Genomic DNA, 24,445 nt, shown 5'->3' on the forward strand with positions numbered 1-24,445 from the left:
GGTCTCAACGTGATTTAATTATATAGGCTGCCTTTGAAATGCATTTAGATTATTTAAATGATTAGTGAAAGGAGACAAAAAGTTAGAGAACCCGTCAGATACTGCGACTGTCCATTGCATTTTTTGGTGTGTAACCAGAAATCCAGCTAAAAGGGAAGAGAACGAAAGCTAAAATGACCCGAGACGGTGACTGCGAGCCCACAGAAAGGTCATCGGGGCAAATTGAAGGTTCTAGTTACACCATGCCTGTGTTGCAGCACTCAGACTGGATACACAGAACACAGATTACAGTGGTTTTCTTTCACTGTCATCAAAGGCTGTGGAGCTTTGATAAAGAAAATATATTAACGTCAGTTTTTAAACCAGATTTTTAGCAAATAACTATCCACACATTTAATCTGACAACTTGACGAGATTGTGTGTGAATGTTACAGTCTGAAAAATCTTCTCAAAAAACCTAAAAGAAATGAATCAGGATGTAATATAATTGTGATAGAAATTGCCCTCCAATGAAATGAAGTTTGTGTGAAACCTAATTTCCAGTGATTATAACTAGGATTAGATACAATTAAGGGTGTAGATCTGGGTATTAATGGTAAAGACGTGCATTTAGGGGGACAGGGGTTTGGGGGTGATTTGGTCCCTTCCAATGTTGAAACCAAAGCAAATCCTTGAATGCTCCCGGATAGCAGCTGGGTCGCAGCCCCTCGACACCATCCGCAGACCGGGGCTGGGTCGGCATCCACACTGCTTCAGGTGACACCAGCTGGGATGTGGGCTTGAACAATGCATGTGTCTTTTAATTTTGTGTGTGTGAGTGTGTGTGTGTGTGTGTCCCTCTGTCTCCTTTAGCGAAAACAAAACAGGAGGAGATGCAGGTCAGCCGAAGCACAGACTGCTAAATATAGCGTTTCTGTTCATGTGAGGGCCAGCCCTGGCCATGCCTTGTAATTGGAAAAAAATAAAGGATGAAATTACATGTTTATTTTCAACGACAATTTTAATCTTCTTTCCTCTCCTTTTGAGGAGAGACGCCCACAAGGATGCTGAAAGCCGGGGCTGCCGGAAGGCTGATCCTGCTGTTTGTTTATGCGTTTTGTGTGTGCAGTCATGTCTCCAGCCCTAATAACCTGCGAGCTTGCAATTCCAGTTTTCCCCCCAGTGGCTACAGATTATAAAAAGGTATCTGTCCTCTTTGTTGCTACTGTCAGTCAAGAAATAAACCAATGATGTAAGAGACCCTCAGCAAGGTTAATGAAGCTGTAACCAACAGGCTCATTACTATATAACTTAAGGCAGCTGAGAGGTGACAGATAGGTTCTTCGTTTCAGGGTAAGAGGATCCATCCTGTGGTCCTTTCGACATTCAGTCTATCTTAAAACACTGAGGATTTAAGTGCTGACTCATACATCGGCCACGAGGAATTAGATCTTTATTATAAGACCCCCGAGTGCGCTCACATGTTGCACATGCACATAAATAGAGGCATGCTTGCATTGTCAACCTGCTATTGACAGACCTCTATTGTTATGGCTATTGACAGTGCTCTTCTTCAGCCACCCTTCGCTATGGCAAAAAATAAAAACACTGACGAACAACATGCATATCGCTACCGAAGAGTGTCTGATGTAGACGGTACTGCTTTCCCACAACACTCCTCTGCACGTTCATATGCAGTTGGCTATCGACGTAGCACGCGTCTGACGGCCGTAAGTGGCCTAAATGGATGCGTCGAAGGAGGCAGAGGCGTAGCCATCGACAGGACTGGAAATAATTGAAATACAGAACAATGTATATTAAGTAGCGAGCACGCAGAAAAAGATGTCAGGGTTGCTAAAAGACCGAATCAGGAATGAAGGAGCAAAGTGGAAAGACAAAGAAGAGATTAATAAACAGATTGTCAATACTTATTCAAATTCAGTTCAGTGTTAAACGGATGAGAGTCTTCCAAAAGTAAACGTAGAACAAAGGAATTTAAAGAATATGTGACACAATCAATTGGAACATAAATGTTCCAATGAAAATAGTTGGGAAAGAGAATCATTCAGAAATAACTCAGACGAAAAAGATTACATTATTCCTGAATACCATAGAATGAACTGCGGTATATAAACGACAATATAAGTGGAAGATTGTAGCACTGCGGGTGTATGTCACTGTGTAAACAAACAAACAAAACGATCAGACAAAACCTCGCTTCTCTGTATGGCCATACCCTTATCCTTTAGATATTAATTCTGAAATCGTGATTTTATAAACTAAACCACCAATGGTCAGCCTAATATAATTTACTACCTCTTCCAGATAAGTAAAATATTATTTTATTGAAATACTAAAGACAAAATTTAGCTCATTCATTTTATCCGATGTTTCTCGCCATATCTATATACACGTTTATTAGAACATGTAGATTTAAATTTCAACAGTCATGTAAATCATACAACACATCGCGATTTGTTTTAAAATGTTTTAAATTGCAATATAGGGTAGTATGCAACAATCTAGGCCGACGAAATGTCAGTGATAATGTGAGTGGATGTTAACAACTGAAAATTATAAAATTGTCTATAACCGCAGTCACGTATTCATGTTTTATTGATTTAAATTTCTATTGATGAAATGGTCAGACATTTACAAAATCCGTCAACCTGATGTATGAAATGGTCAGCCGCAGAATATATTAAGAACACAGCGTGTCAATTCCATGAGTGTGTTACAAATCAAAATTCAGATGCAAACATTAAAAAAATAAGTTTTATTCAGTATAGTATGTGAAAGGAAAGGGTTGTGTGAGTGACCGATAAATATCATACATCCTTTCAAATTAGTTTATAAGAAGTAGGCTACCTCTATCAGTTAACACCTGCTAAGGAAATCTACTTTAGTTAGACATATATATTCAATCTAACGTATAAATCCAATGAAAAAAATAATCCAAGTTAACCTCAGTTATGTTAACGTGACATTTTTTTTATTAAAATACTTAAAAGAGAATTGTTTAAAAACTTAATAACATAGACGGTACTTAAATATTTCCAAATGTGAACAGACTGAGGTTTGCTGTTGCTGTTTCTTAGTTTGTGGTGCAAAATGTGGGGGAGGTCTGGAAAACATTCCCGAATTAATAAAAAAAAATCATATTTTCATTATTCATTTTTTCGCTTTTATTTTGTTGTGTAGAAGGTTCAGTCTATATGACTGCATCGGTTTAAATTTAAGGCACAGTCTTGAAATCCCTTCACTGGCTTTCTCAAAATACTGAAAACAGAAAGAGGTTTTTAGAAACCAAACAATAAAATCTCAAACAGAAACCGCAAACTTAACCATCTTAATTTCGCTGATTTATTTTTGTGGGTTGCTTATTCCAGTTCGCTCCTTAGAGCTTGATCTGAAATAAATTTAAAATACAATATTTTGTATCCAATCGTTACCACTAACACTTTTTGTTAAACAATTGGTAGCGTATATTACTACTGAAATTACTTCGTGTAAACAATTTGCTTTCTAGCAGTGTTTGTAAAAATAAAGCTTAATTCAGACATGGAACAAAACTATCAAAAAATTATAATAATCACAATTTAAACGTGCTCCTAAATAAAGCCAGAAGATTCAGGCAGCATAAATGTTAGAATACTTCGGCTCAAAAATTAAGTTGTTTTTCATACTATCAAATATGAGAATCGTATCAGTGCTATGCGTTGACTGATAGAATAATGTGTTTTATGGCGATATTTTTTTTACTTTTACAACTATTAGTTTAACTAACCCCTTAAGAATGACCCTTAGTCTCAGGTCAGTTTTTTTAACAGTAGGCAATGCCCCCACATTATCAAGTCACTTTTTCCGTTTTTTGCGTCCTGATTTGTCCGCGTGCGGATGTTCCCGGGGGTGTGGTCTCATTCCTGCCTCCTCCACGCCCCTCTACTGTCCTACCTCCTTTTTTATTGCGTCTTGGCGGCTCTTCAAAGCTCCCCGAGTCTGTAATTAGGGGGCGGGATCTGCATCCCTCATAGAAGTGCCTGCGCTCTAGTCGGAGTTCCTACTCTAAACTGTCCCAGGACCGCGAGCTGAGACCCCCTCCGTATTTATTTAAAGCTCTTGGGATTTCATTCTCAGGGATGGCAGCGTCTATTCTGGAGGTACGTAATACACTTATTATCTAATATTTTGCTCGTTTTACACGACTGTCCTACGTAGCCAACTTTTAATAAAACCTGGTCTGCTTTTAAATTCTTCCAGCTACCCAAAATATTGGCTTAATATCCTTCAGTGTATATCCTGCGTAGCCTATGTCATGCCCGCTAAAATCAATATGCTACTGCAGTGTTCCACCAGTGTTTGTCAAAATGTCATCCATTTGTTCTTTTATACCTAGGACCTACCTGTTTTCATTCCCCATTTATAGAAAAAGAAACATTATACTTACAAATTTAGACTTATATGTAGGTGCATTTAGCAGCAGAAATGTTGACACGTCTACACAGAAAAACGGACATGAAATAATGTGCCGAGTGCCTATATTACACAATTTAGGAAGGATTATAAAGATGATTTCTTGCGCTTAATTCCGCAGCATACCTGTCATTTACAACAATGCCCATAAAAAGACTTCATTCGAAGCATCCTTCAAGATCCTCTCTGTACGCAGCTTACTAGTCCCACACACTGAGCTGCTCGTTTATCAACTGAACGTTTTTCACACGTTTTGTTTATAATTTGGCCATATAGACTCATATTCAAAATGGCAAACAATAGTTTTGTTCTCGGGGACTTTGCTCAAACTGTATCACGCACTGGGACGTTCAGATTGCATTTTGACAGCTAGGCGCTGTTCTGTCCCTCACTCCCGGGACGTTGTGTGCAGTGCCTCATTAAGCGGGACGTTTTAGCTGTTAAAGAACCACAAATACGATGGGATTCATTAACATGGGCCTACATCTAGATTTATAGTTAAAAGTTAATTGAACGGTGCTTTCCTTTCGATATTCAAAAGAAAGGATTAAAATCGAAAAACGAATAAGTACAATAGGCTGCTTGTCCTGCTCTTTCGTTCCTTAACCAGGTGTCTCGTCGTCATGAGATTGAGACCTACAGGTTTTTGTTGTGCCTCAGCTGAACTCTGAAAATAAACATTCCCATGTGCCGCTGTATTACAGGGCTTATTAAATACCCCCCCCCCCCCCCAATAAATAAATAAATAAATAAATAAATAAATAATCAGGTAAATATTCGATGGTGTAAAGTTCAGGTTTACTTGTATTACGGCCAGTTCTATGTCACCCTGGTGATATTAGGCCTGTATTCAGGAAGGAACTGGAGTTTTGTATTGTAAGTTGTGCCGAAAACGTAGGCGATGTGCGCATTTATAAACATTTTACACATGTAACATATATAACTATAACATATGTTTCGTGGGATGGTATCGGGAACATATATACGCTTCCGTTTATCGAGAGTGCTTGTGAATACTGCGAAATATATAAATGAACTCTGCATCCAGGGAGATACTCAAAAATCAGTTTAATTCTGTCCATTTGCAGATTTTCTATTAGTGTGCTACCTTTTGCTATAATCATTTGGTGACTCCACATATTACTAAGTAGTCTAACTTTTCCGCCCGTGGGAGACAGATCCTGTCGTTTAACTCTGTAATAGGATGCAATTAACCTGGAAATGGGAAGTAGACAAGTAGGACAAGCCGTGCCGACCACAGGCGCTTAAGGGGATGAAGAGGCGATCAGCGTAATACGTCAGAGTTTAATGTCTTCGGTGGAGATCAGCAGTGCGTCAGCGACTCTCATTGGAATGAGTCAAGAGAGAAAATAATCTAATATCCATCATCTACGAATATGAATCTATTATTCAACAATTTTCAAAAAAAAAAAAAAAAGACGGGAAGGTTTGGATAACGTAAAAAGAGACTATATTTAGCGATCAAAAAAGTCTTTATATAGCGAGATTAACATGAAATAACAGTAATTAAGTCTGGTTTTTATAACTGATTTGAGGAACATTTCATATTCAGATAGAGAGTTCAACTCTCGCATAGAAATTACACGCCAAACTCATTACAAACGGCCTCTAACCATACATTTAGCAAACAATACTCTTTAAAATACTGAATAATGTTATAAGTTCATTTCCAACGGGCACAGTTGACATAACTACAGGCAAGTCGTATAAAACAGCTTAATTTCCAGCGCTTGATTCTGCTTATATTAAGATATGCTCTTGACGTTTACTGAATCCACGGTGGTTTCCCAACATAAAGCCGGGAGATAATTGAACCACATAAAAGTCATACGGAAATTTCAACTGAAGACCAGTGGCGGTTGTACTTATTAAATTAACAGCCTAAAATCCCCTTTGCTTTTCTCTCCGCTTATGCTCTTAAATGTCATTTGCGGCGCAGTCAACGAGCAACCTACTGATGCTGCGGCCTGAAAGTGGGCAAATAACCTTTTATTGTGATTGCATTAATTTAAAAACGGCCCATAACTTGACATCGGAAATTACGTAATCGGAGGCCCTAGCATCCAATCAGAATGAAGAACAACCAGCACGCAGTCATGCCGGTCAATGGATTTGCAGGATACCAGCTCACCTACTTGTAAAGAAGTTAGTTTCATAGACAAATCTGGGTTTAAAGTAAGTAAACAGGCATCAGATGCCATATCCTCACCTTTAATAACCTCCAAGATAACTGTTTGTACACATATTAAGATTCATTTGCAGAAAATAAATAAAAGATGTAATAGTCTGTTGCAGCGTCTATAGAATACAGACAGGTGTAATTAGTGGTTCAGTAAACTGTCAACCTGATGAATGAAAACAATTAAGGCAGTTCTGCGGGTCCTGCTGACTGGAGCCATAACGGTAATTAATTTTCTTCGGCAGAGAGCAAAGCTGGATGTCTACCTCTATCAAAGCAGGAGTTACAGAAGTGAAGTATTTCTGTGGGTGTTCGTTATTATGGCAACCTTCAATAGTGAAGGTTATCAGCAAGACTTTTGATGTCGTGGTAATAAAAAGAGGCAAAGGTATCTGAAACATAACACACACCTTCTGTCATCTCTCATGTTGATGATTCCCTTTTAAGGACTTGATTAATTTTCTTAAACCTTTGCACAACATGCACAAGTGACGCACTAAATAAATAAAATCAATAATGTTGCGATCAATAGAGTTTGCCTAGTCTCATCTTAAATCATGCTGCTAGTTGTCATATATGTATAATTGTAGTTGTCAACTCAGTCGATCACATTGGCAGCCCCCTGGGGCACCGTGTTCACCCCTGGCATTCTCTGGGCAAGCTACTCTGTAGGAGATCCACTCTCAGCCCCCCCACCAGTGCCAGGTGCAGTGAGAAAAGCCAAGAAAGGCACTGATGGTGAAGCCTTGACCGACAACGAGTGCAGTAATAGCATGATAATCAGGTTATTCACAGAAACAACGGGTATTTTTAGCTCTCAAATGGTTATGCTTTAGTTTCACGACGAGCTGAACTGTCCGCTCCATCATGTGGTGTTTTGCAATCCTCGCTGAACACATCAGCACATTTTTTTGTTTGCCTTATTACTCCACAGGTGTGACTCTTGCGGGAGGAGAGCCATGAGCTCCCTCCAGCTGAGTAGTAGCACCACCTCCTGCTAAAATGTCCTCCTCTGCCCTAGCAGGACGATGCTCGCTACGGCTCCAGTCCCCTGGCAATGCTGACAGCCACCTGTAACAAGTTCGGCAGCACCAGTCCGGTCAGGGACTCTGCCACACCTGGCAAGACGGGTAACGCCGCACCAGGAAAGAAGCCCTACAGCCTGATTTCGGACCTCCAGGCCCCTAAGGGTGGGAGGGTTGGCGACGGCCTGCCGGATTCCTACACTGGTTCCTTCAATGCAGGCGGTGGGCTCCTGACTCCCTCCGGCAGCCCTCCGCAGCCAGCCGGGGGCTACAGCTCTGAGTACATCCCCTTCTCCCACTCCTTCCAGACCAACTCGGGCTCCCAGGATCCGTCTTTGCTGGCGTCCAAGGCCCACGCCACTGCCGACTGCCTGACCAGTGTCTACACCTCACTGGACATGCCGCATCCTTATGGCTCCTGGTACAAGGCCGGCATCCATCCCGGCATCACGGCAGCGCCCGCCAACGCCACCTCCTCCTGGTGGGATGTACACCCAAACTCAGGCTGGCTGAGCGCTGCCCAGAGCCAACCTGACGGCCTCCAGGGCTCCCTGCAGCCGGTGACCCCCCAGGCCTCCCTCAGCCCCCAGCTGCCCAGCTACAGCTCTGATTTCGCACCCCTTAACCCTGCTCCCTACCCCGGCGTTGGACTCAGCTCCTCCTCCCACCTGCTCCAGTCCTCCCAACACGTGCTGCCGCAGGACATGTATAAGCCCAAGCCGGTTCCCGGTACGGGAATCATGGAGACTCCTGTGGGGCTGAAGCCGGCACGTGGGTCCGGATCGGGAAGTTATGGAGGGGGCAGCACCCCGGGCCGCTCCTCCTGCGACTGCCCCAACTGCCAGGAGCTGGAGCGCCTGGGAGCCTCAGCGGCCTCCCTCCGCAAGAAACCCGTGCACAGCTGCCACATCCCCGGCTGCGGCAAGGTGTACGGCAAGGCCTCGCACCTGAAGGCCCACCTGCGCTGGCACACGGGCGAGCGGCCCTTCGTCTGCAACTGGCTCTTCTGCGGCAAGCGCTTCACGCGCTCCGATGAGCTGGAGCGCCACGTGCGCACGCACACGCGCGAGAAGAAGTTCACCTGCCCGCTGTGCAGCAAGCGCTTCACGCGCAGCGACCACCTCAGCAAGCACCAGAAGACGCACGCCGAGGCCCCCCTGCAGGGTAAGGTGGCCGGCGAGGGCGATCCTAACCCCAGGGGCGAAGAGACTGTAGACTCCGCCCCAACCGCGTCCGCCAATGTCGTCCCGGACACAGTCAACACCGGGGAGGAGAAGCCAGGCAATGGCGTGGAAACAGCCAGCAGTCTCCTGGAGATCTAAGCGGCTGCTGTGGATCGCCGCACGAATATTGGTGCTTATTTCAGGTTCCCCAGTGCCCCACAGTAAAGGAGCTGCCTGCTTTAATCTTTTAATCGCAGAAAGTCATATTGTTGTTTTAATTGCAGATCTATGAGGCTCTTTGCGGAATGAAACTGACTGCAGAGCCCCGGCCGATGGACTTGAGAGTGGCGGCTCTGATGTCTAGCACACGCACACGCGGACACACACCACTGGGTCAAATGTACATCGAGACGGTCGACAGAAAATGCCAGAATAGCTTGTCGTCGGTCAGGGAGGCGGCCTCTCTGTAATGGTGCTGCCTCCTGTGGATGACAAGTGAAAAGCAGTCAAAGGAGGCGTGTACCGGTCCCCACCCCCTGTTAGAGTGATATTTGTTTTTACCTTGGCCAAAAAAGGTGGCAAATGGCCATTCCTGATTGGGTGAAAGCTAAGACCAATTTTTTAAAAGGAAAAAAAACAGAGGTAATTGCTATCACAAGACTCATTAAAGTCAACCCAAACCCTAAGACCAACTCCAGACTTATGGTTCTGGTTAGAATCCAACACATCCATGGAAATGTTGTGGAAAAATGCCAGCTTGCCTTTATAGCAACACTGCTGCACTCATCAGTTCTTAATTTAACCGCGGCACAACGACACCCTAACGAGAAACCATGACTGGGGTCAAACAGATTTGCCGATTAGATTCTCTGGGTCGTTCAGTGTCGTTTGCTGTGTTCTTTGTGTGTTTGCCTGTTCTGTTGGCAAGCTTCCCTCTTGTGTTTTATTTAATTGATTCTTCACTCACGTCTCTTATTTATATCTTAACTTATGAGCAGATTCTACCTGCATACAAGAGAATAAATTCTGACGTCTTACAGGTATTGTTTAATTTAATGGCATGTTTGATGGTACCTGGCCATAGATTAAACTTAGTAAATGAAGATTGTTCTATTATTTATTGAATTGTCTTAGTTAATAAAACAGAATGCAGGTGCTTTGGTTTTAGGTTTTTATTTATGTATCTCGATGATTAGCTCTGTCTCGTGGCTGTTTAATTTTAAAATCGTGACTTTATTTTACTCGCATAGTTGAAATAGTCGCTTTTCTATTTTGATTGCTTTTCCCATATTTAATTTTTATTTTATTTAACCTCTCAAAAAGTGTACATATTCTTCTTCTTTGCTTTTATATGTTACCTTTCTAGATGTATTTATTTCTTTTCTCACAATATTCTAACAAACCGAAATGTGTGAAGTTTTATTATGATCTTTTTTTATTATTATTATCGTCATTATTAATATTTTTATTGAATGACGGCCATTTGCATACCACACAGCTTATCTATTATGAAAAATCATATTCCAAATATTTTAAATACGAAATAATATAAAACTATCACTACTATTAGTAGCAGTAGTAATTATTATTGTAGGTCACAGGATTTGGCTAAGCTGTAAGGTGCTAAAGGTGCTAATTATTCTTTCTATTCAAATACATACATCTGAATATGTTTACTTAAAATGTAATGTTTAAATTTTATCGAATGGTGCTTTTGTGCTTATGAAGTACGTACAAAAATTATTCAATATGTAAATATACGTTATATGATTAAAAAACCCTAAAATGTTTTCCGCATCAATACTAAGGAGTACCCAGAAAATGGTCTTTGTTTTTTTTTACGTTTTTTTTTAATTCCTTACATTATTGTTTGAAAGTTTAAAAACATGTGATCTGTAAATAGCGGTTGCTACTTTCAGCTAGGTGATGTTGCCGCAGGGAAATGGAACCTTTTTATGTTTAATTGTTGTTGTCGTAATCCAGCGTGTGACCCTGTGTGTCGCACGGACGCTTTCTGTGGAGGTGCTGCGCCTCTTCACTGTAACTGATCTGTTTGTTAAAGAAAAACACAACTTGACAGGAAGCAATTCTTTATTCACTTGGGAAAAAGCACAAATAAAAAAAAAATGACATTACGAAATTTGACGTGACGAATGAATCTTTATGAAACTGATGAGTGAATGTCCAGTTAGGAAAATGATGACTGACGGTCGGCGGTGATTTAACAGCTATAACAAACTGTGCAAGAAATTCACATTTTTTTTGAGTGATCCTGTGGACATCATAAAAAGTAAGGAAACCCAATGAGGGTTTTGGGGGGGGCGTATCTTTTTTCCGAAGGTAATTCAGAAATGACCACACCACACCACTCAAATGGGCCCACCATGGACGGAACGTGTTTGTACAGCAAACCTCATCGCAGTACAAACATTTGGTCTCCGGTGCTGCGCCCAGACCCTCCACAGCGCACCGAATGCTTGAAGAGTCCCAACTCGGTTCCCTTAACCTCTCTTGACTTCCCCCCCTTCCCTGTCCCTCCTCCCTCTCTTTTATTCCGTTTATCTGCCCTTCCTCATTTGCCTTTTCCTCCCCAGATCTCCTTTGTGTCTCCTCTTGCCAACTGCTTGTGTATCTTTCATAATTTCTGTCTCTCCCTTCTGTATTGAGACTATTCCATCACCACCCTGAACCCTCCCCCCCCTTCCCCCCCCCATGGTTGACCAAGTGCCTTAATTACCCTTAGTAGCACAAACAAAGAAGCGCACTGAGGTGAACTCCCAGGCCGCACAATGACCCCTTTCAGACAGACACTGTAGTTACACTTGTGACAATTGCTTTACTCTATGGTCTGAGAGGGGCAATTACTCCTGCCCCTATGTGAACGTAGTGGGGGGGGGGAAGCACTTTGTTCTCTGGAATGAAACTGAGAAGGCGTTTGCCGAGAGGGATTCAATAAAGCCATGAAAACGCACGCAGGAGACATTCGGGGGCCGTAATGTTGATGAAGGAGCCATGTGTAGGAGCAGAATGAGGCCTGAAGGACCTGCGCGAGCTGCCACAGATGGGGGGGTGACAGCAAACCGAGCGAGCGAGCTTACCCCCACGGGGGCTGGGAGCACGCCGGGCACAAAGGCCTTTGAGGGCACGGGGGACCATCCTAATACAGGTTAGCGGAAAGTGTATGAGTCAGAACACACTTCTTAATACCCAAATAAAAGAGCAAACACCAGGAAGGAGACTGACAGACAGAATGAGGCTTGTGATGAGTCGTAATATTTAGCCGGGTTGAGGAAAGAAGGAAGAGTGCTGTTATACAACTGTCGACTGGTGCGGAATAAAAACTTCAGAGATACATACACTGTAGGTAGGGAAGACTGGGGTCAGTTATAAGAAGGGATACGGTAATCTTCCTGCCTAACTTAATATTCCCCTAAACACCACTGACATTTAGTTATCTAGTACAACTTCAAATTTAAGCATGGTTTCTCTGTTGTGTTATTGCTCTTATTTTTTTTTTTTATAATAATTCAACAATTCTCCCCTTTTTAATAACTTGCATATATGGCATATATATTTTCAAATGCATTATGTATTCTACCGGACATTAATAATACTGTCCTGAGTACCAAATGCATAAAGCAAATCTTTTCAAGCTGATTCTGTGACAGCGCACTGTAAATGAGCATCTCACGTCACCAACTACAGAGAATCACAAGTCAGACGTCGGAAGTGGCTGCATCTCTTCAGACATCAGTTATGATATTAACTTAAATGAACTGACCACTGTCACCATCGTTATTCGCTTTAGAGCAGACAGCTTATCTGTGGGTAGCGCTCACCGGCGCCACTTGCGATAACCTTTCGGGCATCTTGCTGCGGGTTTCAGGGGACAGCAATTTCCATTTCTCTGCGAGGATAACGAAAGGTTGCCATCATGCAATGCAACTTTTTTTTTTTTTTTTTTTTTTAAAACGATACCGCGTTTAACACATAGACTTGTCTTATCCCCCCCGACCCCACCAAACCGAACCCCCCGGACGTCTCTCTACACGTCTTGTGCTGCATGGTTCCAATTTAGTGCATCTAATGAGCTGTACTTGAGGTCAATTTATATAAAACGTCCTCGGGCCGGCTCTGTCATCAGGGACTGACATGTTTACGGTGGTCTGAAGTGGGTGCGCGGTCGTGTCCGCAACATAAAAGGCAGGGGGTGGGGGGAATGGGTGGGGTGTGTCAGGACATTGGGGATGGGGGTAAGAGAGGGTCACTAAATGGCTTTTAAATTTTCCCGGTGGTATTTTTTCCTTATTTATATCACGGCGGTGGCAGCGGTAACCTTTTTTTATTTTTATTTTTTATATTGGAAGCCAGGAAGAGTTAACAGTCGCTTCAAATACGGTCATAAAAAGATAAATATATTCTGCCACACGTGCGAAAAGGAGAAACCCTGGACAAAACTGTTCCACATGTCCAAAACCCTCTTTCGCTCTTTATTCTTGGTTTAACGTTTGATAATTTCTCATTTCAAGAATTTCTTCCTCATACAGCCCAAATATACATATCAACCCCCGCTAAGAATTTTTCGTTCTAAGAACGTTTACTGAATACCACGATTAAGGTATAGAAACGTTCGAAGGGTCCAGGTTTCCTGATGGTCCCAGAACGTTATTGCGCTACTACAACTACTAAACTAAGAGCTATAAGTTATACCAAGAAATAATGGATATGGTACAGCAGTGGGTAGCCCTGCTAAGATTGGATGGTGTGTTTGCAGTATAAACCTGTGGCAGTTTTACAAAATGATATTTTATTATAGGCTAAAACAATATTTCAATTCAATTTCATTAAAAGGAACCTTTAACATGTTATCATGTTACCATGTTATCATGAACCTTTGTTAAAGCGCGAAATGAGGAAATAACGTCCAGTTAACGTGATACTAAGAATGTTCGCCGCCAACTTAGAGAAGACCATTAAATATAACGTTGGCTAAATTTCTGTGAACGTTCCCAGTTAGCTGGGAATATGGTTATCAATAGTCATACTATGGTCTTTCTGTACCAAAATTCTGTATCAGAAAAGTAGGCTTACTGCAATCCTGAGCACTTAAACATTAAGCAAGAGCATGTTTTAGTTGAAAACCACACGACCAAATTGTGCTTCTACATACAATACACCCACTGTGTAACATCTTGTGTACTATTTGTGAGCTGCATGGTTTGGAACTTATTTTCCAAACAAACAAAAGTGACATGTCACAAATGATATAATATCGCTCTTGTGCAGTTTCTGTTTTTATATATATTCGAAAACCTAATTAACCTCAAACGTAAACACGGTAATCCTAACGCCATTTTCACAGGGAAGCTTCAGTTACCATCCGGAAGGCTAACACGTTCTTAGACATGGTCAGACTGACACTTTGCGCTTAGTTTTACTTACTTTTCTCATGGCAATGTGTCTTGTTGCATTATTTTATGTTATTTCTGCTTTTTCTCTCATGTTCTTTTTCATTTCGTCTTGTACTGCTATTTTTGCTTCTGTATTTGCTTTACATTTCTACAATCATTATAAAAATATAGCATTTCTACAAATGAATTAGGTACCACCCCCCCCCCCCTCCTTTTGCTGGTGATGTGCTGACAGATGTATTCATGATGCTGGTTCCTACAGTCTCAACTCCCCAATGCCCCTGGGTATGGGGGGGTCCATTTAAAACAGGAGAGAGGCACAGGTGTTCACGGGTGTGGCAAGCACTCCTCTTTGGGGTTTCGGGCGTCTGATGGGGAGCAGTGTGCCCTGGGGCGGGGAGGCTGGGAACCACCAGCCCCAAATAATGTCAGAAGATAAGACCTTAGACTGACCTGAGTGAACTTACAAGTTAGGGTGCGAGGGGGTTAGGTAAAGCCTAGGTAATGCGAGGCAAGGTGGAAAGATTCTATTTTGATAGTGAAGGCAAGAGATTGATGCCCATCGCGAGCAACATGACCCACGACACTTGCAGGACAATAGCTGTTCTCATGACTTCCTTCAACTTTATCAGACGTTTCAGTGGCTATTTGTATGGGGCTGCTGTTGCTTGAATGGGCCCTTTGTCAGCGAGATTAAAACATCCCACATAAATTTGATGAACTTATAACCTTGGCTTGAGCAGCATTTCATAACTTTTAAGGAACTAGCAATACAGTCCAGCACTTAGGAGTGTTTATTTAGTGGGAAGATAATTGTTAATATGGATAACTTGAAAGTAATGGTCTCATAGCAGGGGGGGGGGGGGGGGGTGGTCGTGTTGTTAATGGCCGTCTGACATGCGTGCAGAGATTTGTAAATTATTTATGTCCCGTTTAATCATTGCCATCTTGTGGATCCCCCCCTCCGCAGAAACAGCATAATGTTGCATATATTATGGACCATTTGAAATATGCAGACTTCCTTTGTTCTGTAAAGGTTTTAGTTCTGTTACAGTTCTAGACTAACCAATCTGACACACTAAAAAGTTCCATACGAACCAGGCTGATAGCCTAAGCAGTCTTACACTATTCAGGCAGATACATTAACTAGTTTTGTACTAACCAGGCTGATACACTAACCAGCCTCACATTAACCAAGCCAAACCAAGTTTCCGGCCAATACAAAGTTATGCATGTCTGAAATGTAACATAGCAGGCGTCTGTTTCTCTTTGCACTGAAAAACGATTTCATGAAGTTCATCCTGAATATTCGGCAACACTTTCAGATGATGAAACAGTTCATTGTGAAGACGGCTTGAATAAAGCTGAAATATTTATTTGACCACAGCAAAACAATGGCTTTATATCTGAGAATCAGATCAAAGCTGATAATCAGATAAAATTTCATTTAAAGTTAAAAATTAAAACATAAAAGATATTCATAAATGAAACAATAAATTTCATGTATTTATTTAATTTATGTTTTCCCTGGTCTTCATCTGCTTAAACTACCATAAAATTTCTTGTTTTCAGGTTTTTTTTTTTTTTTTTTTAAAGAAAATTGAACAGGATATTGCATTTATTCATGTCAGACAAAACTGGTAGCTAGTTCTAATTCCAGGACACACATAACACATACAGATGTAGTTTCTCTTTCAAAAAAATGCTTACTATAAAAAAAAGTACTCTTTGGTATCTGATGATATTATGGTATTCCGACTGACGTACTGCCCAAACCATCCTCATTCCTTTTTTTAAAATTGTAAGCCACTAAAGACTTCCTAGGAACATTTTAAAAGGCAAGGGATTTAAGGGGAAGGGTGCGCGCATGCAGGGGGGAGGGCAGGGAGGGGGGGCATGTGGGGGGAAACACGCTAGAGGAAAATGAACGAAGTACCAAAGAAAATGATGGAAAGGGGTTAGCCGATTAACAGGAACTTTTTTTTTTAAAACACAAATGGAAGTCAAATTTGACAACATGGGGCAAGAGAAAGGCAGACGCTGAGCTAAACAAACATAAGATGGAGAGGAACTTGATGAGGATGAGAGAAGGAAAGTATGTGTGTGTATGAAGGAGAGAGAGAGAGAGAGAGAGAGAGAGAGAGAGAGAGAGGGTGGGAGGGAAGGAGAGAGCAATTTGGGTTGGAAGAGAGAGAGAGGCCGGGTTGGCAGGGCTGAGACGGAGGAGTGTGGTGGTTCAGAAGTCCTCCAGCGCGAGGCGCCAGCGTGTCCGGCTAGGGCCCTGACCAACAGCCGCTAAACCCCCCCTAAGTCACGGCCGCAGCTCTCCCCCTTCCCCCATCCAACTGGCAGGCGGCGTGTTGCTGGGGCTGCTGCCGCTGTATGTTTATTTAATATCCTGAAGAAATTCAAATATCTCTGTGGCCTAAAGCACACGCGCACACACACAGGCTCACACACTCACCACAGAAAAATAAATAAATAAAATAAAATAATAATATTCACTTGAAGCTCGGCCAAGTAAGTAAAGTAAGAAAAGCTCTGTTTTTGACAAAATGTTACAGAGTAGTATGGGAGGGGGGGTTGTCTGACGGGATACAAAAATTGTCAGTCTTTTAAGAAAGAAGGGAAAATCTGTCTTTTAAAGTTGTCCAAATTTACATAAGGCAAAAAAGAACTCGCATAGACTAAAGCGTATGCTTACTTTTAATTTCGTTAACATGACGTGTCATTCGCTTATCGCGGCGCGTGGAGGAGCTACAGCGTATTGCACCGCATGTGCGCGCATCGCTGGTTCCTGTGCGCGCATAATGACTCCCGATCATTACGGAGCTATTCCTTCAGATGAGAAATCCCTTAAACGGTCTCGGTTTTGGACGGGAGCTATCCCCCCGCTGTCTCCTCTCTCCCCGAGAGCCACCAACCATCGCAGCCGCCAAAAATAACACTGGAGCGCCATTCGAACCCGCGCCTCACCACAGAGAAGCCCGGCCGCAGGAGTAGGATCAAAACACACACAAAAAAGGAAACACATCATATTGGGGAAGGAAAAAATTGTTCATTTAGCTATACTTGTTTCTCAATGATATCTTTTCAGAATGTGCTATGGTTTTTGACCCAGACTTAATTAAAATGGCCCATCATACGCTGGGCATTGACTTAGACTGTTTTTTTTTCTTGAACTCCACGATTCATCAACAGGTAACAGAATAACAGACATACTAACAAATCTATTACAAATGTGATCGCAAATCAGCATTTTGCAATGCAATTACAAAGCTCTTAAAATGACACAGGGATGCATCACTTTTGCTGCCATTCACTGTATAAAATTACTGAGCGCTGCTATTTGAGTCACCTACGTTTTTCATCCATTCACAGACATTCTGAAATGCCTGTAATGTTCAAGGAGAATAATAATCACGATGAGCAGTATATGCATCCTTCTATCCAGTAGAGGGTTGTGGTGAAGCTGGAGCGTGTCCCAGGAGAAATTCGGCACCGGGACCCCTGGAAGGGATGCCAATTGCTTGTGAATAGAAAAAACAAATATATTTGAAACCCACTTTACTGTAGCATTATTGTATGTATATCCCGCTCTCAGTTCCCATATACATCCTTTTAGATTAGCCGAGGAAGGTGGGTATTTTCAGGCTGGTCAGAAATAGACACAGGTGAAAGCAGGACATAAGTATTATTTCATCTATTTGTTTTTTTGTTTGTTTGTTTGTTTCGGCCCCCTTTATGAAGAGTACACGTTTCATTCGGAGCAAGAAATAACAATCTGTAGATATATGAAAACCAGAAACCCCTGCGGCCCTGCAGGACTGGAGTTGGCTACCAGATTTTTTTTTTTTCAGTTGAAAGACATTGGTAAATTACCTGCGAGAAAATGCTGCCCTCTTGCGTCAGGATACTTAACTACATCACCGTCACCATTTTCCCCACAATGATTTTCCGAAAGCTAATCTATGTCGGTCCGGACCCCCCGCAACCCAGTAGGATAAGCGGTTTGGAAAATGGATGGATGGATGGGTTGATAGTCTATGTCGGCTACGATGTAACAGCGTAATACAATTCCTAACCTAGTTGTTTAAGTTGTACTTTTTAATACTATAGTACTGCTTAAAAGTGAATATGAAATATGAGATATTTATTGTCGATTGAAAATAGATGTATTTCTGTCAATATTCTTTCAGTTAAATGCGAAAGTTTCTACACTAAGTGAATTCATACTAGGACTAAAGTGTCGTCAGCTATGCATTACGTTCTTATACGCCGTTGCCTACAGATTAGTTAAACCAGCAGTCTATACAAATCGCAAGAAAGCTTTTTGCCATGTGGCAATTGTCTCACCCACAAAGGATGAAATTAGAAGGTTTCTTTAAACTGCAACTAACATACAGCAGATGATTCAGCTTCAGAAATGTATACCGAAATTAACAATACCATGATTTTGAATAACGGGGCGGCATGGTGGTGCAGTGGTTAGCACTGTTGCCTCACACCTCTGGTACCTGGGTTCGAATCTCAGCCTGGGTCACATGTGTGTGGAGTTTGCATGTTCTCCCCACCTCCGGGTACTCCGGTTTCCCCCCACAGTCCAAAAACATGCTGAGGCTAATTGGAGTTGCAAAATTGCCCATAGGTGTGTATGTGTGAGTGAATGGTGTGTGAGTGTGCCCTGCGATGAGCTGGCCCCCCATCCTGGGTTGTTCCCAGCCTCGTGCCCATTGCTTCCGGGATAGGCTCCGGACCCCCCGCGACCCAATAGGATAAGCGGATTGGAAAATGGATGGATGGATGGATTTTGAATAACATTTACCAGCACACCGAGAACATGAATAGGATAAGATAGTACAGATAATGGATGGAAAGAAGGATGGATGCAGTAGATAAAGGCTATACTAGTGTATACAATCAAAAAAAGAAGAGATAAAGTAAAAGCCTCACTTAAAATCATTTCCAATAATTAAGGCATCTTATGATGAAGGTTAAAAGAAAACTAATGATTTCTATAGGCCTAAACAAATTCATGTAAACTGTCACATAAATACACCTTTTACTGCATATTGTATCCCAGAAAGAAAATGTATTCATAATGTTTAATTGCACTTGTTGATATTGTTCTGACGCGTTGGGCTACCTATCGAGACGTGTTATCGAGCCTTTCTGCGCATGTGCAGTTCCACCGATTTGGAATTTTAGGTGTTTTTGGGGGGTTAGGGTTAGGACTATTGATTAACCATACGGTAGCCTACCTCGACAAAGCAGCTCAACTCGTCAGAGCAATATTACTGGATATCGGTGCAATCATCAAAAGATGGACAAACATTACGATGGGGAAAACCGCAAAATCCGCTCTCACTAAGCATCGCTGACATCGCTGGCTTCTGCGCGACGTGATTGGTCAGAATTTAAACCCTACGAAGAGGAAGGTTGCTAAGCAGTAACCAATGAAAACCCGGCTTATTCGGCCGGTTCCTTTGCGTGTGCAGGACCCGCAAGGACTTCAAGTATAATGTCCTGCCGTCAATTATACAGTTAGAAATGCCCCGAAACGGCCGATGTAAATAGGGCCACTTGTCCTTCATGTCGCTCTCAGCGTTGCTGTGGGAAGCGCCGATGAAACCGATTGCTTTGTCACATGTGGGTCTGTAATCTGGAACCGTTTGGCTTTTGTTTCGTAAGTAGGGAATGAACGACGAGAAAACATTGGGCAGCTGCAAGAGAAACTCTGGGTGCTCCAGGTAAGGGACATGCGACGTGCGGGGGGTGATACGGGTGGTGTTTTTGCTTTTAAAATGACATATTTTGTTTGGTTAATACTTACTTAGCGAGCAGTCTGGGGTTATGCTTTTGGTGCCTTCGATTCATATTTGGCAAGGACATCCTTCAGGCCATAAAGTAACATTCAACCCGTGTCTCATCCATGTCAAACGCGTTGACTAATCCGGTACTTGCAACTCGTCTGATTATACTAATCATATTCTAATCAAGCCGACCAATTTGTCGTGTCAGATTGCTATGAATGACAGCTGATCAATGTTATTTATAAGCTTCTCCACGTGCATAACCAAATATCATTTGAAAACTGGTGACAGAGTGCTATACATGCCTTCAGCGAGATTTATTTGGCCCAGTCGTAAAATTAACTTGTTAAATGCAGTTGAAGTATTTTTGGAGACTAGACCCCAGTGATATCTTGCCTTGTTTCCTTTGAGTTACAGTATTGAGCAAATGCTGGCTGTGAACCCTGGGAAGACGCCCATCAGTTTGCTGCAGGAGTATGGAACGCGGATAGGCAAGACCCCCGTGTATGACCTGCTGAAGGCGGAGGGTCAGGCCCACCAGCCCAACTTCACTTTCCGCGTGTCTGTGGGCGAGATCAGCTGCACCGGCCAGGGGCCCAGCAAGAAGGCTGCTAAGCACAAGGCCGCGGAGGCTGCCCTCAAGATGCTTAAAGGAGGGATGGATGGGATCGGTGCAGAGCTTTGCAGTCCTGAAGCGAGCGGCGTTTGCATTGGGGCAGGAGACGACGATGATGTAATTGGGGTGAAGGCACCCATGGATGGAGTACAGTAAGTAGAGTGTGGCGCTTCTGAACTGTTGTTATTGTTTAGTGGATATTTATAGTAAAAGTTCAGGGTAAATACACTACTGTATGACAGTGGGATTCCCATTAGAACTTCAATGAGTCTTTAACCACTTTTCCTACTACTCTGTGGGCCAGACAGAAAGCAGGCATGTCTGGAATCTTTTTGTCGCACATTTAATCTCCTGTTTTGCTGTTGAAGGGTAGCAGTGGTGGGATGCATTTGTTGTTTTATGTCTTACCGGTTTGGTGTCTTTTGGTGTTGGGTGTATTTATTTCTCCCCTGGACACTGCAGGACTCCATACTTAACTTGCCCAGTAACTAGCAAACTTGTTCTCTTCAGCTCTCAGCCAGACTTGAAAATGTCCAGCTCCACACCGCAGGCAGAATGCAATCCAGTAGGTGCCCTACAGGTGAGTTTGAGTGGGACGCTGGACTGTTTCTGTGTGTATTTTTTTATTTAAATACATAGATGTAAGTGCCCGTTTGCTTGTCATAAATATTAGTTTATGCATTCTGTAGTCTGTTCTACATAATTAAAAAAAATCTGTCTCCGTCTTTTCTTGCAATTCAAACTGGTCACCCTGGCCAAATTGCTTGCTTCTGCACGCCTCCACCTTACCAACACCATCAGGAGCTGGTGGTGCAGAAGGGTTGGCGATTGCCGGAGTACACCGTGACCCAGGAGTCAGGCCCGGCTCACCGTAAGGAGTTCACCATGACGTGCCGAGTGGAGAGATTCGTTGAGATCGGTGCGTCGGCTCTGCTCTGGGCCCTTTTTGCCAACCTTGGCGTGATATTTTGATGCCGAATTGTCATTATTTCAGCTTGCGTCTGATTCGGGGACTATGCTCCACCCCATCTTCTCCCCCACTCCCCTCCCCCCCTCCTCTGGCCTTGCCGCTTTTCCAGGAAGCGGCACATCCAAGAAGCTGGCCAAGCGCAATGCGGCAGCGAAGATGCTCTCCCGCATCCACGACGTGCCCATGGAGCTGCGGAGCAACCAAGAGGCCGAGGCTGAGGATGACACATTCAGTATGGTGAGTGGCGCTGGGGGGAGGGCCTGCGGGGAGGGGCTGTTGGATTGTCAGGCTTATTTTCATAGTGGATGTCAGAGGGAAGGTGGTGTAAGAGTTTAATGCACAGTAATTCCTGTCTGTTGGGCATCTTGCATCCCCCAGGTAGGTCCTACACATTGCCGGTGATTAAGCAGCATGAGAAATGTGTTTTATAACAGCAGTACATTGTTCTTATTAGAATTATTGGATTTTGAAGTTACCTGGGGTAGCAGGTAGCTTAGAGGCTAAGGGTGCAGTATTTGGCCTGAATTACACCAGCAAAACCTTCAATTGGCAAAAACAGCAGGTCACTTCTCTACCCGATCCTCAGAGAATCTCAGACAGTCCACATTTTTGCTCCATCTAAATTGCCAGCCAATCAATAACTCCGAATACCTATTGTTGAAAGTTGGGAGGGAGCAAAAATGTGGACTGCTGGCGGTCTTTGGGGGACTGGGTTGAGAAACACTGGTTTAGACTTAACATGTCAGGTGTCTGGCTGAATGCCTGGTAATGAAAGGGATGCCCACGTTGCTCCTCTATGGCTCCCATCTCTCCCCACGCAGCACATGAGCGGCCGACTCGATGGAGGCAAAGGCAAAAATTTTGGCTGCACATGGGACTCGCTGAGGAACTCGGCGGGGGAGAAGATCCTGCAGCTGCGCAGCCAGCCTCTGGGGGAACCCGACTCTAACTTCTGCGCCCTGCTGCAGGACCTGTCCGAAGAGCAGCGCTTCGACGTCAGCTACCTGGACCTGGGTGAGCCCTGGCATCTGCGCGGCGTCTCCCGGCTTCGCTCATGCGTCTCCTCTTTGCAGCGGTATGGGGGGATGAAGCGAGCAGGCGCGACGTCTGGGTGATTTTCGGTCTGGTTTCACCCTTAATGGTTCTAACTGAAGGAGGTTCTTAAGCTTCTAACTTCGGAAGCTAGCGGAGGCCTTAAATCTGCAAGCAAAATTGCTTTGCTCATGCCGCTTGTGCCGTAATTGCCTCTTGCCTTTTCTAAAAATACCCCGCGACTTGCTTTAAACTGTGGCACTTTGCTGCCAGTAAGTATAGCTCGTGTGTCACCACACCTCTCTGCCCAGCAGTAAATGCGCCCCCCCCCCTTTATATATTGGTGTTGAAAGAGCACTTTATTCATCCATGTAGCTGTTTGAGGTTGTTTTCTTTCGGCTCTCAGAAGAACGCAGTCTGAGCGGCATGTCCCAGTGCCTGGTGGAGCTGTCTACCCAACCCGTCACAGTGTGCCATGGATTCGCGCCCAGCCTGGATGCCGCCCGTGCCAGTGCCGCCCGCAATGCGCTGCAGTACCTCAAGATCATGGCTGGCACCAAGTGACCGTCCAGCAGCCCCTCCCACCCAAGCACCGCCCTCTGTGACCTAGACGTCTGTGCCATCCTTCCATCCATCGTTCCAGCCTGCCCGGGCTGGGTTGCCATGGCGGATGTGAGTCCCCCACCTCCCCTCCACCCTGGGTCTGCGTCTTAGGGACTCTGAAGAGAAGGATTTAGGTGGCAGTCAAAAAATTAGTGGGTAACTGAAGGTGGAAATCAAGCTTGAATTCTTGATCCCCACCAAAGCGACTCCCTTTAACGTCTTCGTTGTGTCTGAGCTGCGGATTTCAAACTTCTGTTTCCATAGATAACGGTGAGGGATTCAGGGGCGTCTTGGAGTCACGAACTGCTAAAGATGTACGTGCTTCCCCAATTAAGAATGTTTCTGTCCGTTTTCCGCATTGGGCATCTTAGGTCAGTTCATGTATTTTTTTTTTTTTTAACTTTTCATGGAAACGATATTGATGTTTTTTTGTCATTTTTATTCTTCCAGCAAAACTATTTTAAATGTCAAAACTCAAACGGGAGGTTTCAAAGATTATTGTAGGTAGTCTGGGATTTAAGACGCGACGCATTGTTGCATTTTGGCCCCCTGTGCGATGGAGGTGTTTTACGTGGTCGTCACTCCTCAGCGGAAATGGGTGAGCAGGTGAGCACTTGAACTTATTAGATAAGAGATGCGTCCGCCCACCATTTTTAAGGTTTAACCTACAGTTTAGCAGGAAAATCAATAAATGGCAAAGTTTTATTTATACCTCATTAATTTAACACTCTTGAAATTCTGTTTTTAAATGATTTTCAAATAAACTTATTTTGAGTCTGGCATAATGCAGATGGCGGGTAGATTGCAGAAAATTTGCTAATTTCTGTCTTGGGTGTTTTAGCTTTCAGCTCTTAAAGGTTTTTAATGGAGTGTTTACGCATCCAGAAACGTTACTTGATATGCAACGAAGAGAAATGTCTGTGTCGTTACCCATTTTTGGCCACAAGATGTCGCTGTTTCTCTGTGAGTGGCATTGCCACCCATCGTCCATGCCATTGCCTGACTCCCAACAAAAGATGCTTAGAACTGCTTCAGCTTCTGCTGAGGAAATTCTAGAATGAAATGTTTAATATCAACCTCAATGCAAATCACTGAACAACTCATTTACTAAAGTCAGTGACCTTGCTCATGATACAAATCTTTATCTCATGCCTGAACAA

General features: G+C 43.3%; 2 protein-coding genes across 3 annotated transcripts; both read left to right on the forward strand.

Annotated features, from left to right (window-relative positions):
* Nucleotides 1-4,027: 4,027 nt before the first annotated feature.
* Nucleotides 4,028-10,959, forward strand: sp7 (Sp7 transcription factor). 2 transcript variants are annotated; one of them, XM_049022771.1, is made up of 2 exons: nt 4,028-4,139; nt 7,677-10,959. In XM_049022771.1, the coding sequence occupies exons 1-2, from the start codon at nt 4,119-4,121 to the stop codon at nt 8,997-8,999; spliced, it is 1,344 nt and encodes a 447-aa protein (XP_048878728.1). In that variant the 5' UTR covers nt 4,028-4,118; the 3' UTR covers nt 9,000-10,959. The 2 variants fall into 2 exon arrangements, with proteins under 2 accessions (XP_048878728.1, XP_048878727.1); XM_049022770.1 differs by having other exon boundaries at nt 4,063-4,139; nt 7,674-10,959.
* An 8,777-nt stretch (nt 10,960-19,736) lies between these two features.
* On the forward strand, nt 19,737-24,070 carry tarbp2 (TAR (HIV) RNA binding protein 2). Its single transcript, XM_049022774.1, has 7 exons — nt 19,737-20,001; nt 20,482-20,832; nt 21,191-21,260; nt 21,482-21,599; nt 21,760-21,887; nt 22,472-22,664; nt 23,089-24,070. Exons 1-7 carry the CDS (start codon nt 19,949-19,951, stop codon nt 23,244-23,246), a joined length of 1,071 nt encoding a protein of 356 aa, XP_048878731.1. The 5' UTR covers nt 19,737-19,948; the 3' UTR covers nt 23,247-24,070.
* Nucleotides 24,071-24,445: the final 375 nt, after the last annotated feature.

The sequence above is a fragment of the Brienomyrus brachyistius genome, chromosome 8, assembly GCF_023856365.1.
Source record: "Brienomyrus brachyistius isolate T26 chromosome 8, BBRACH_0.4, whole genome shotgun sequence".
Classification (NCBI taxonomy): Eukaryota; Metazoa; Chordata; class Actinopteri; order Osteoglossiformes; family Mormyridae; genus Brienomyrus; species Brienomyrus brachyistius.